General features: G+C 45.6%; 1 protein-coding gene across 1 annotated transcript in view; it reads left to right on the top strand.

Moving 5' to 3' along the window:
* KLHL36 (kelch like family member 36) overlaps positions 1-11228 on the top strand; it is a 28109-nt gene extending 16881 nt beyond the window's left edge. Inside the window, exons 4-5 of the mRNA XM_068260926.1 lie at positions 827-984; positions 6535-11228. Coding sequence (XP_068117027.1) covers positions 827-984; positions 6535-7033 — 657 coding nt within the window. The 3' untranslated portion in view covers positions 7034-11228. The remainder of the gene's footprint in view (positions 1-826; positions 985-6534) is intronic.
* The last annotated feature ends 3554 nt before the right edge of the window (positions 11229-14782 follow it).

The following is a 14782-nucleotide window of genomic DNA, read 5'->3' as shown; positions in this document are numbered from 1 at the left end:
CCCGATGTTCATTGGATGCGCCCTAAATGTCGCACCCATGCGACGTTTAGGGTGCATCCAATGCGACCTTATAGGCGCATCGGGTGCGCCGTTTTTGTTGCAACTAGTGCGACGTTTCACGCACCGGCCTTTGCGCCAAAAGGCAAAGTTTTGCGCGTGGTACTTAGCGCACGATCTTATTCAGCTTGGTGCATGCTAACTACTTAGCGTCCTAGTTAGCATGCCCAAAGCCTTAAGGGGTGCTAACTAGGTTAGCACCAAATAGTGAATCAGGCCCAAAGACATTAGCCAAGCGCTTTTCAAAGCGCTAGCGTTTTAAAAAGCGTTCAGAAACGCTCTAGGTGTGCACCAGCCGTGATACAAATCCGGCAATAAATCTGCACTGGTTCTACTTCCTGCTTTCATGGAAGCAGACATATTGTTAACATCCTGTGCTTTCAAATTAGCTTATCTGCCACAGCAGTTGTGACACAGGGGAGAGATCAATTGGTAGGATGTGAAAATCTCACACAGGAAAAATATTTTGAGAATAAGTGATTAGCATCAGGCCCAAGTATAAAAGCGAGTGTTAACCTATCCACCACCTTAGAAACCACTCCAATAGTTTTAGCTGTTGATTTTATGCTGTGTTTAAAGTTTTACACCACTGTCCCAGTTTGAAACATGTGGTATGGCTCTCATGGAAATACATTTTAAAATATGTGGCTCTCTCAGCCAAAAATGTTCCTGACCCCTGCCATAAATGAAATTTGAGTATAATTTTACTTTAAAGTATGTTATGTCATCCTCCTCTATTCAGTTTAGTCGTGTGTCTTTCTGCTTGCAGTTGGCGGTCATGAACCAGCCTCGAGTGGACTTCTACCTGGGCTCTGTGAGTGAGAAGCTCATCGCAGTCGGCGGGAGAAATGAAAATGGGGCTCTGTCTTCAGTGGAGACCTACTGCCCGATGCTCAATACCTGGAGCTACGTGGCTGACTTACCCAGGTAACTGACAGTAACTGCTCATAATAACTGGCTGACCTACCCAGGTACCTGACAGTAATTGCTTCTAATAACTGGCTGAGCTACCCAGATAACTGACACCAACTGCTTATAATAACTGGCTGAACTACCTAGGTAACTGACAGTAATTGCTTCTAATACTTGGCTGACCTACCCAGGTAACGGACAGTAATTGCTTATAATAACTGGCTGAGCTACCCAGGTAACTGACACCAACTGCTTATAATAACTGGCTGAACTACCTAGGTAACTGACAGTAACTGCTTCTAATACTTGGCTGACCTACCCAGGTAACAGACAGTAACTGTCTATAATAACTGGCTGCCATATCCATGTAACTGACAGTAAATGCTAATAATACTTGGCTGACCTACCCAGGTAACTGACAGTAAATGCTTATAATAACTGGCTGACCTACCCAGGTAACTGCCAATAGCTGCTTATAATAACTGGCTGACCTACCCAGGTAACTGCCAATAGCTGCTTATAATAACTGGCTGAGCTACCCAGGTAACTGACACCAACCGCTTATAATAACTGGCTGACCTACCCAGGTAACTAACAGTAACTCTTCATAATAACTGGCTGACCTACTCAGGTAACTGACAGTAACTGCCTGTAATAACTGTCTGACCTACCCAGGTAACTTACCATAACTGGCTATAATATCCAAATAAGAAACTGGGAACAGGATTTGTATCAGCTGTAACAAAAAAGAAATATTTTTCTTTAAAGGTTGTTATGCTGTTGCTTATTTTTTAGAGCAGGGAGGAGTTCTGAGTTCAGATCAGTTTTGTTATCTGCCTAGAATGTGCACCCTTCTGAAAAGAGTGTCCCTCTCTCTAGGTAAACCTTGGAGACCTGCCCTGCTTGCACATTTAGCAAGACAGGACTTTATTTCAAGACTAAACTCGCCTCTGTTTTATCCTGAAAGAAAACAAATGCATGACTAGCCTCATGCGGTATTTCATTCGGTGTTTGATGAATTATTGCAGTGCAGGGAAATGGATGATGTTATACAGGCAGCATTTGTTTTGCTGTGAATATACGATGAGTTACATAGTTACATAGTTATTTTGGTTGAAAAAAGACATACGTCCATCGAGTTCAACCAGTATAAAGTACAACACCAGCCTGCTCCCTCACATATCCCTGTTGATCCAGAGGAAGGCGAAAAAACCCTTACAAGGCATGGTCCAATTAGCCCCTAAAGGGAAAAATTCCTTCCCGACTCCAGATGGCAATCAGATAAAATCCCTGGATCAACATCATTAGGCATTACCTAGTAATTGTAGCCATGGATGTCTTTCAACGCAAGGAAAGCATCTAAGCCCCCTTTAAATGCAGGTATAGAGTTTTTTGGCAGATTTACTTTCTGATCGTTTTTCAGACCTATTTTCCGATCGTTTTTTCTGAACGGTTTCCATTCACTTGTATGAGAAAATCAATCAGAAAAAAAATCAAAATCAGATCAGACCTGTCGGAAATTATCTATCAAGCCATCTGTCTGCCCTAAAACTCATGGTGTATTTGTCAGTATTATACTGACAAGTAAAGAGCAAGTCCAAGCTGCATGAAATCAACATACAATTTGTATCTGCGTAAACCATTAACATCAGTGAATCAGAGATCAAAAAATTGAAAGAATCGATACCTACCCTGGGTTTCCTCCAGCCCCATAAGCACGTGTTAGTCCTTCGCCATCCTCCCGCGGTCTGACGTTCAGCCGCAACCAGCCCCGGTAACAGGCTCAGTTGCATCAGTCCAGGTCTAATGCGCATGCACAGGAGGTCAGCGCATGCACAGAAGACGCAGACTGGACGTGACTGAGCCTGTTACCGGGGCAGATTGCGGCTGAAGGACAGACCGCGGGAGGATGGCGAGGGACTCTCATGTGTTTATGGGGCTGAAGGTATCGATTCTTTAGATTTTTTGATCTCTGGAACATTAATGATTTTTAATTTCTATAAAACAATAGGTATACAGGTAATATAAATGGCTTTTAAACTTGATAAGCAGGAGCAGGGGGCAGAGGTGACAAAGAGGGGAACACTGGAGGCACAGGGGGCAGAGATGGCACAGTGTTCCAACTTAAGAACAGATTCAGATTAAGAACGAACCTACTGCCCTTGTTTATGAGGTATTTACCTTACAAGTCGGTAATTTACCTCTCTAGTCGGTAATTTGCGTTTTCCTGGCAGTAACAGCATTTGTAAATTAGCTGTTTCGGCTTTACCACATGCAGTAATGCTTTGTGAATTGACGCCATTGAAGTGATCATTACCACTACTGCAGTGTGTAGACTAGGCCACACGTGGGCCCCTGTTGTCCAGTGACCCCGGTGCGGTGCAACCTCTGCATTTCCTATTGCAATACCCCAGCTCTCAGCACAAGGCATGGCTGATCACATAATCACGCAGATCTCCTTCCTCATTACATGCAGTTACAGGTTCAGTGCAGGCCAGGTGTGCGATGCCAGAGGCTGTGGGCGGGATCTGCCCTCACTACACACACACAGTGCCAGGCGAGCAATACCTGCATGATGCAACAAGCAGGAAAAGGCCAGAGTGGAACCGGGACATTAAAGTGACCATGAATACAAATAATAAACTGAAACTGGACTTACTTGGGGCTTCCTCCAGCCCCCCTGTAGCCCGTGAGGTCCCTCCACGTTCTCTGGGTCTCCTCCATGGTCCTGCTGGCAGCGCTGTTAATCCGGCTACTTTGGCCAAGGATGCGCTTATGTGGCCCGTCCGCGCACCTGGTGCGTCATCATGCCGGTCGCCATAAGTGTCCTGCGCATGTGCGGGTCAGTCTTTAGAGAACTGTGCATGCGCAGGACACTTACGGCGACCCGCGTGATGATGCACCGGAAGCACAGACAGGCACATCATCACGCATGCGCGACTTCAGGCGAAGTGGTCGGATTAATGGAGCCGCCAGTGCGACCAGGTAGGGGACCCAGAAGATGCCGAGGAACCGAGGGGGGATGGAGGAAGGCCCAGGTAAGTCCAGATTCTGTTACTTTTTGTGTTCTGGGTTCCTTTAATAGATAGTGAGAAGTGAACATGATTGTCGCCCTCTACTGCAAGCTGTAAAAATTCTACGAGGATTGATTTTCTTCTACGAGGATTGATTTTCTCCAATACGTTTAGCCATAGCCCCTGAACAAGATCAGGTTCTCTGACTGACATCTAACTGGATTTGCTGTATGCTTGTTTCAGGGTTGATTGAGACACTACTGCAACTGCAGTCAAACAGATCAGCAGGTCAGCCAGGCAACTGGCATTGTTTAAAGGACAACTGACCTGAGAGCAACTTGAATTCTGCCATATTTATTTCCATATAAACAATACCAGTTGCCTGGCATCCTGATGATCTCTTTGGCTGCAATAGTGTCTGAATCACACACCTGAAACAAGCATGCGGCAAATGCAGTCAGACAGAGCACCTGATTTGCATGCTTGTTCAGGGTCTATGGCTAAAAGTATTTTAGAGGCAGAGCAGAACTGCGAGACTATCTGAATTATCCTGCTAATCAGGAAGTAGAGTCAGTATAAGCCAGGAGACCAGCGGCAACTAGCAAGCGATCGGCGCTCTGGAGTGAGGCGGGAGGCGAGCTGTCCTTATAGTCTTCCGCTGTGCTAACTCTGCCTACCGAGGAGGGGAGGAGAGCCTATGCCTAGCTAACTTATACTGGGTGGACGTATACCTTGCTGGCCTACACTGGGGGCACCTATGCCTAGCTAACCTATACTGAGGGCACCTATGCTAGGCTACCTATTCTGGGGGCACCTATGCTAGGCTACCTATACTGGGGGCACCTATGCCTAGCTAACCTATACTGGGGGCACCTATGCCTAGCTAACCTATACTGGGGGCACCTATGCCTAGCTAACCTATACTGGGGGCACTTATACCTTGCTAACCTATACTGGGGGCACATATGCCTAGCTAACCTATACTGGGGGCAATTATACCTTGCTAACCTATACTGGGGGCACCTATGCCTAGCTAACCTATGCTGGGGGCACTTATACCTTGCTAACCTATACTGGGTGCACCTATGGCTAGCTAACCTATATTGGGGCACTTATACTTTGATAACCTATACTGGGGGCACCTATGCCTAGCTAACCTATACTGGGATCAGCCTCGGAAGAAGCACCACCATGCAAAACGGCCATTAGGCTACCGTTTGTGCCCTGCACCCACCACCACCACCCCCTGATCTAGTAGGACATCTATCTTATGCAGAGAAATATTAACCTGCCTGGCGTTCTGCCTCTGTAGCGCTAGCTACATGATTCCTCCCTCCCTGCGGCGTCCCTCCCACCCCTCCGATCGCCGCCGGCGCAATGGCCCGTCCGGAAATCCCGTTCTGAACGGGATGTCCTAGAGGGCTTCCCCCGTCGCCATGGCAATGCACGTCGTGACGTCATCGACGTCGGTGATGTCACAGGGAGACCCGATCCACCCCTCAGCGCTGCCTGGCACTGATTGGCCAGGCAGCGCACGGGGTCTCGGCTGGGGGGGCCCTGTGTAGCGGCGGATCGGCGGCGGCGATCGGGTAAGGCACGCAGCAAGCAAAGTGCTTGCTGCGTGCCTTACCCGATCGCCACAAAGTGCTTGATGCGTGTTTTTTTTTAAAAAAATATTCAAATCGACCCAGCGGGGCCTGAGCGGTCACCTCCAGCGTCTCTGGACGAGCCTAGCTCGTCCAGAACGCTAGGGAGGTTAACTTTGTCATCTTAGCACAAGTTGTTTGTTTTTGATTTATGCACCTACCCATGAACACAAGGAATTCACATACTGTGATCCATATCACGCTTATATCTCAAATAAATACAAATCAACTGCAGTGCCTGATGGAACGTGTTTCTTTTTCTCCATAACCCATACTGGGGGCATCTATGCCTAGCTAACCTATACTGGGAGCACTTATACCTTGCTAACCTATACTGGGAGCACCTATGCCTAGCTAACCTATACTGGGGCCACTTATACCTTGCTAACCTATACTGGGAGCACCTATGCCTAGCCTATGCCTAGCTAACCTGTACTGGGTGCACTTATACCTTACTAACCTATACTGGGGGCACCTATGCCTGCCTAACCTATACTGGGGGCACCTTTGCTTAGCTAACCTATACTGGGGGCATTTATACCTTACTAACCTATATTGCCGTCACCTATGCCTGCCTAACCTATACTGGGGGCACCTATTCCTAGCTAACCTATAATGGGGGCACTTTTGCCTTGCTAACCTATACCGGGGGCCCCTATGTCTAGCTACCCATATCTTTTTTTGCAGTGGGGGGGCCCAATTTCAATTTTGCTATGGGGCCCCATGATTTCTAGCTATGCCCCTGCTCCGCCGTAATCGTACGCGCCCTACGCACTATAGCATTGCTGCTATTGCAGCACTTATTTTCTGCACTAAGCACAGTGCGCCAAAACAACCTGTTTCGGCCTTTATTCCCCTCTCACTTCAGCAGTTCATCATGATGTCACTATCTCTATGTCTTTCAGATTCACATATGGTCATGCTGGGACTGTCCACAAAGATTCAGTCTACATATCAGGAGGGCACGACTACCAGATCGGGCCGTACAGGAAGAACCTGCTGTGTTATCAGCTCGGTGGGGACGCATGGGAGGAGCGTCGGCCCATGATCACCGCCCGCGGCTGGCACAGCATGTGCACCCTGGATGACAGCATCTATGCCATAGGGGGCAGCGATGACAATCAGGATTCCATGGATCGCTTCGACATCCTCAGCGTGGAGTGCTACAGCCCACAGTGTGACCAGTGGACGCGCATCGCTCCTCTCATGCAGCCTAACAGCGAATCAGGTGTGGCGGTCTGGGGCGGCAGGATCTATATTCTGGGCGGGTACAGCTGGGAGAGCACCACCTTTTCACGAATGGTTCAGATCTACGACAAAGACAGAAAAAAGTGGGAGAAAGGGCCGGACTTGCCCAGTACCGTTGCTGGGGTCTCCGCCTGCATCTGCGTCCTGAGAAACTGAAGCAGCGGGAATAAGAGAACAGAAAGGTGAAAAGGCCGGAGATCAGGAAGAGCCGGTTCTTAGGAACGCATTGTCAGCTGTTCTTTGTGTTGTGGAAAGAGGCAGGAGAGCGTCTGTGATTCCACTGATGTGGACTTGGAGTCTTTTAAAAATTGCCTATTAGGTAGCAAATGTTTGCAACCCTCACTTGGGTCATATCAGATTTTGGGGGGATTGCTAAAAAGTGATTTAAAAAGGAACCTGAAGTGTGAGAGATATAGAAGGCTGCCATATTCATTGCCTTTTAAACAATACAGATTTCCTGGCTGTTCTGCCGATCCTCTGCCTTTAATAATTTTTGCCATAGCCCCTGAACAAGCATGCAGATCAGGTGCTCCGACTGAAAAGTGACTTGATTAGCCGCATGCTTGTTTCGAGTGTGTGATTCAGACACTACTGCAACCAAAGAGATCAGCAAGGCTGCCAGGCAACTGGCATTGTTTAACTGGAAATAAATATTGTAGCCTCCATATCCTTCTCACCTCAGGTTTCCTTGAAATAGCACTCATGGAATTGTAGTCATGTGTGGCACTTGCAGGGCAGAGTGCGTATATTGCTGCTGCTGCGGGGGTTGGGCACACAGGAGTTGCCGATAGTAAAAATATTGGTAACTTAAAGTCATAGGGAATCGCTGATTAAAAGAAAAATCCAGGTACTTACCTAAGGAGAGGGAAGGCTCTGGGTCCTAATCCCGGTACCCGTTCCAGCGCAGGATCCCCCGTAGCAGTATTTGACTAAATTAGCCAAATACTTTTCTCTCCGCCGCCGAAGGGAGGCTTCGACAGTCTTCGGAAGCCTGAGTGCTCTATCGTGCACTTGCACGTGCGCAGTACGGAGCCGCCTTCCAAAATCCCACGCGGCGGGGAACTCAAACGGGGGATCCTGAGCTGCACCAAGGGCACCGGGTGAGGAGAGGGAAGGCTCTTTAGGACCCAGAGCCTTCTCTCTCCTTAGGTAAGTATCTGTTTTTTTTATATCAACGACTCCCAATGTTTTTAAACTACTGATATTTTACTATAGACAAACCTGTTGCCCCCCCCCGTGCCAACCCTGTGCCCTTGATCTAATGGTCTGATATGACACCAAAAGCTTGCAGATTTTTGACACCTAAAGGTGACTTTTAATAGTACAATAGTTTCCTCAGATGCGATCATTCCATCAGATTTCCAGGATCTCTAAGTCATAAGCCATAAACGGGACAATTAGGGCACTTTACTGCTTCAGATCCGATCATAAAATCCAACATTCTGACCGTCAAAATTCTCTATTCCAATCGGCCATAGAAATGTTTCTTGTGGATTTTCTCTACATACTGGGTGGTTTTCTGTACAATTGAATGTAAAAATCGAATCGAATTATTGCATCTGAGGAGAATATTGCACTGTTCATGGATACCTTCAGAGAAGTTTCTTTTTAATACACCCAGGCCAGGTCTGCATGCTGACTTATAATCTACAGACTCCAGCCCGTAGATTCCTCAGTAGGTGTGGCCTAAAGAGAACCTGTCCTTTAAACAGATGTTTCGCTATGACAGCTTAATTCATTAGCTGCGTGTAACGCCAACATTGCCTCCAAAACATACTCCTTCCTGTGTGCAGAGCTGCTTTCACCCCACCCTGGGGCACTTATCAGGAAGGAATGAAAAAGAACGACACAGAAATCGCAGAAAGTTTTGAGCAGAACTTTATGAACTTTGTGGTCATTTGTAGGGCCTCTGTACACCTCCAATATCCCCTCTTTATAGACCAACCAATCAAAACCAACAGATTGTTTCAGAATCAGAAGCAAATTCAGCAAAAGTCCAATCAGCAACGAATGCTAAGCAATCGTTGTATCGGTTGTTGAGTGACTAGACGTGCTGGCAAATATTGGTTGGTCCTGCATGTGCAGCCAATCTATAGATATATGCAGAAACCAGCGGGGATTTGCTCAGAATAAAGGATTAGTCAGAGAAGCCATGATACATGTGAGCAGGTTGCAGGAAATCAATTGGAATGATCCATTGGTCAGTCGTATTGGTTGGTGTATAGTTGGCCTTACTTCCAAATAATTGTGCCAGTAGTGCCATTGTAACGCATTATCGATTAGCTCAGAGATCTGTGATCTTCCTGACCCCTGTTATCTACAAACACTTCCTCTCCACAGCAGCCTGTATGCTGTACACCGGCTCTCATGTCTGCTCTCTGCCAGTGTCCCCTCCCCTCTCCCTGCAATGGCTCGCCACAGCTTGTCACAGATCTGTGATCTTTAGTCATGTCTGCTCATTTCTCTCTGCATGCCCCTCCCTGTTCCTGTCTCTGCACAGGAAGCAGATGAGGCTTGAAAAGGAACAGGAAGCATAGCATTGATCAGACCTGTACTACGCTTTGTGTGTAAGGGTGCATATACACTCCTGATTGATGTCGCCCAATGGGCACCAGGATCCGATCTCTCGGGCAATATAGCTGGGCCAAAGCTGTACAGACGTGTTCAGTTGCTCTGTGCGGGCTGACGTAGCAGCACCAATCTGACGTTACGTGGTGGGCAGGGCAAACAGCGCCAACAAACGTATCGACCGTCGTCTGAGCAAGTTGATCTGCTTGGAAGATTGTTTGCTGGGCGGCAGTCAGGGGTCACTGTACACGTTGGATTAACGGTTGAGATGGTCATTATCATCAGCTTCAGCTGACTTTAAGCTGTTAACAGCCACAAACGAGTTATCTAACTTTAAGATAATGCACTGCTTTTGTCTTCAGCTGTAGTGATGTGTGTATCAAACTTTACATCTTGGCAAAGGCACAGTTTGCATGGAGTTTGTATGCTCTCCCTGTGAGCGTTTCTTGGCACATTCCATGTAATTACTTTACCCCATAGTTAAAGGATACCTGAGGTGACATGATGAGATAGACATTTGCATGTACAATGCCTAGCACACAATTAAATAGGCGGTGTTCCTTTTTTCCTTACTCTGCCTGAAAGAGTTAAACATCAGTTATGTAAGTGGCAGTTCCTGTCTGAGTCAGGGCTGGGTCAGACTTCAGTATAACCCTCACTGATAAGAAATTACAACTATAAAACACTTTCCTCGCAGAAAATGGCTTTTTGAGAGCAGTAAAGAGATAAAAAGAGTCAATAGTTCATAGATTTTAGCTCTGGCATTCTGTAATGAATGCATCATTGAGCAAAAACAATAAAGTAAAAACTTAAAAAGTAGATTTAAATATAAAATAAAACTGGAATATCTTAAAAAGTCATTTTAGGAGTAGGAGGATAGAGACTATTGTTTATTTCATTAGTTTTCACCTAGGGTGTCCTTTAATGTGAAAGTTGCTATACAAGGTTCACTTTTTTATTTTATCAATTTATTTTTCTAAATGATCATTCTTTTTTATATCAATTGAATAGAATTTCCCACATGCCTAAGCATAATTTTATTGAATAATCTTAAAAATGCCAATTTTTATGCAGATTTTTGCAGCTGCAGCTTGAAAATGGACCAATAAGCTTCCTCAGCAGCAGCATTTGATTCATTTTCATGCTGTATACATTTGTATAGAATATAGCATAGACTTTTTGCATCATCTCAGAATTAATTGCGTTGCATTGATGTTCCCTAATGTCCTCCTTGTTGGTAACCTACGCGTTTTACCAATAACTGCATGGAGACCTAGGTGACACAAATGACTGGTCTCAGAAACGCTGCAAACGTGAGCCTGTAATGCAGCGGTATTTCTGATTGATGCTGCCGTACACTTGATTGTCCAATCTTATCACCTCTGTGTAGTATGTGTGGGCATAGCTAAAGAACCTATTTAAAGTGAACCTGAGATGGTTCACTAGCCCTATTTATACTTACCTAGGGCTCTCTCAAGCCCAGTGAACACCGTGGCCTCTTTCGCCGTCTTCTTCGGCCCCTCCGTTCTGCTGGGCAGTCGTGGGCTTCTGCGCATACGCTGCTCGGCCGCACGTGCACCCCTCATGCACTCCCGCGACCTAGAGCATTCTGCACCTGCGCTGTAGTACTTTGCAGGTGCAGTATGCTCTTTGGGTCAGGAGCACGGCGTGGGCACGCGTTGTTGAGCCATGCATGCGCAGAAGCCCACGACTGCAGTCAACTGACCGGATTACCAGGAGTCGTAGTGCCAGAATGGAGGGTCTGAAAAGGACATCAAGGGAGGCAAGGGTGCTCATTGGGCTGGAGGAAGCCCCAGGTAAGTATAAATAAGAGCCAGTGTACCATCTCAGGTACACTTTAAAGTATACTTAAGGTGGCCACACATGCAGAAAAACAGAAAAAATGCATAAAAACAGATCAATCACTCTCCGATCTGAATCTGATGAGAGAGGGATAGATTCCCCCCATATACGCCACACAGATTTTCAATATATTTCACCATGGTTGAAAATGTATGGAACCGCAGCGTTGCCCTGTTTCATACACTGCTACGCTATGGGCCGTTGGTCTACACCCATTCCCAGGCCACGTCCAATCGACCAAAATGTCCTGTCATTTTGATTGATTTTTGCCATAAATCGATTCAAAATAAGTTTGATGCCGCTCGTTGCGCTATAGATTTTTGGCAGATTCAATCAGAGTTATCGAATCTGTTTAGAATGCCTTCTCCACAAATCCAGGGGAAGCTCGATATGCTGGTTTCACACGCAATTTAGTCCTATAAACTTACGAGGGCTGTGACTGAGTTTATTAATTGGGCGCAATCTGATCTGATTATTTTTCGCCATAATCTAAAAGCACGGCCACGATTGAAAGTTACAGTATTTGGAGGTGTATATTCCCCAAAACATACCATTTTATTTGTATTTTTGTTGTTTTTATTCTTAAGTTTTTTTCTTAACATGTTGTTTTATTACCTATGTATTTGGTTTTAATACGTCTCACACATCCATAGAGAAGTACCCATGAGATTTAGAGATGATAAATCAGATTCAAATACGTCTGTATGCTTTCCAATGAGCTTATCTGCCATCTCTGCCATGGCATGGCATGTGACACAGGGGAGAGATCAAATTACAACTTGTGATTAGACACAAATGAAGGGGGAATTAGACAGACTAATCTCTCTAAAAACGTACATTGTTCATTTCTCTCTGTTTTCCTTCTGCCCTGTGCAAGAGTTCAGGTCCACTTTAATTGCAAAAATTAAAATTGAAATTGAGGCAATCAAAATCTACAGTAAGGGGGTGGTTCACACGTGTTAAAAGTGGACCCTAATGTTAACAATACCGGTTCCACTTGCTGCGTCGTGGTAAGTGGAGGCGCAGAGTCCCAACTTTGCACATTTGACTGTACCGGCCGGTAAAATGCATGCAGTGTCCACCGTGACGTAATACTCGTGTCCCGCGGCCGATTGGTCTCTCGTACACAGCCTGGTGGCCAGCAGCAGCATGGGGATCTCCACTGAGCTGCTAGACTAATGGGAATCTTTAACAGGGAGAATTTTCATTGGATCATGATGAACCAATGAACCAATGAAAATTCTCCCTGTTGCTAGGGAGCATTGGTCTAATTCAGCCTATATAGAGCCCCATGCTCCTGTGGGCCTCTGAGCTGAGTACAGAGGGATCAAAGCTGCAGTGGCGGGACAGGAGAGCGGCGATCTCGGGCAAAGCGGAGCGGACGGTGCAGGAACTACAAGTGGATGCAAAATGGACGGAGTGCTATCGTGTCCGTTTTGCATCAGCTGAATTGTGAACCGGCTCTTAGGATAGGTTCACATATAAAAAGGTGTCCAGTCCATTTTGGATCAGTTTTTTATGTGTATCTATGGATGTGTTCACACATAAAGCGTTGTCATTTCCAGTCCAGTCAGGTAAAACGAATAGAAAACTGATGCAAAAATGACTGGACAGTACTGGACCGGAAATGTGCAGATCTATGTGTGAACCAAGCCTAAAAAAGGTGGCCACACACCATACAATTTAAAGATCTAATTTTACACCAATTTGATAAATACAATCGGTTGTCCTGAAAAATCGAAAGCTTTTTTTTCTGATTGAATTTCCCATTTTTTAAGCTTAAAGGAAGACTATCAAAGTTTACATTTTTTTACTAAACGCCTTAAATAGGTAGAAGGGACTTTCTGATGACTTATAGTGTTAGTAAAAGGAAAAAAAAACACCCTTCCCTTTACCAGATTGTCTGGAGAGTCAAGGTGTCAAGATTTTTCAGCAGATTTACTGTCCGATCGATTTGTTTCACAACAGAAGTTGTTTGATAATTGTGCTGCATAAAAGACAGCTGTTGAGCGTTGTGTATGCACAGTAAAGCCTAGTACACACTTTCAATTATGATTGGCCAATCACTGACCGAATTTACGACCTCCATGTAGTATGAGGGATTACCTACACAATCTGCTCATAGGATTCAAAATCTGTTGACCCCTATACTACACAGAGATGATAAAATTGGTCAGTGATTGGCCAATCATAATTGTAAGTGTGTACCAGGCTTCAGTCTTAGGAGGAGGACAACCCACAGAGCTGTTTGAGCCAAATGTAATATATTTACAATATTTTTAATAAGAAGTACCCTGTTTTATGATCTTTGGGATTTATTAATCACATGTTGCAAAAATTATAACTTACTGTTGTTCAAAAGAGTTCTGGTTGTGGGGAACAGGCCCCCCAAACTAGCTATTTTTTTAATTGACAAAACATGTCAATGCAACGCCAAACTGATTGGAATGCCTGACTCAATGATTGGAATACCAGCAGCCTTCTGTTACTAGCCAAAAGATTTTCACACTTTTTCCATCCTTGGCATTGACTGTTTCAACCATTTTGTTAATAAAATATAGAATGTGTAAAATCATGAATGCAGTGTCTCTGTTATGTCACAATCTAGCCACACCCCGTACTAAACACCAGTGCTATATCCTATACAATAAAATGCAAGTGTCCGTGCGTCATCAACGGAATGGTTGTGTGTCCCTGGCTTTTTTGTACTGAGCATGTGCGCAGCCAGGGCAGTTAGGACCCAGGGCAGGTGTTGTGTCTGATTACGCTGCCTGTTAATTTGCGCTGCCCCACATGCGCAGTAGGAGACTGCGGCCACGGTTCCTATTTAATTATGCTGCTGGTGGTAAAATACGAAATATCTCCGCTTCCTCACATCCTACACTCCTCAAATTTTCAGGGTAGGGAGAGGATCCCCCGAACAACTTCTATGCCAAATTGCAGCCCCCGAGCCCTACTGGTTCCCAAGATAGGTTTCTCTAATCTATCTCCTGAACCAGCAGGGCTCGGGGGCTGCAATTTGGCATAGAAGTCAATCGGGGGATCCTCTCCCTACCCTGAAAATTTGGGGAGTGTAGGATGTGAGGAAGCGGAGATATTTAGGGCTTGATTCACAAAGCGGTGCTAACCTACTTAGCACGTCTAAAGTCTTTAGACGTGCTAACCAGGGTGCTAAGTAGGATAGCACCGAATTATCTGATTCTGAAATCCGGTGCTAACCTACTTAGCACCCTGGTTAGCACGTCTAAAGACTTTAGACGTGCTAAGTAGGTTAGCACCGCTTTGTGAATCAAGCCCTTAGTATTTTACCATCAGCAGCATCATTAACTTCACACTGAGCATGCATACTACTCAGTGTGGAAGGGAGCTGCCGGGCAGCTCAATCAGACATTACAGCGGATCTGACAGTTTGCTGTGTGTGGGTCACAGAGGTTCTCATTGCATTGTGGGAAATAACAGCTTTTTCCAACTGCC

This window comes from Hyperolius riggenbachi, chromosome 11 (assembly GCF_040937935.1).
Source record: "Hyperolius riggenbachi isolate aHypRig1 chromosome 11, aHypRig1.pri, whole genome shotgun sequence".
NCBI classification, from domain to species: Eukaryota; Metazoa; Chordata; class Amphibia; order Anura; family Hyperoliidae; genus Hyperolius; species Hyperolius riggenbachi.
The sequence above is the reverse complement of the archived record's forward strand: the minus strand, read 5'-3'. Positions and strand labels throughout refer to the sequence as shown.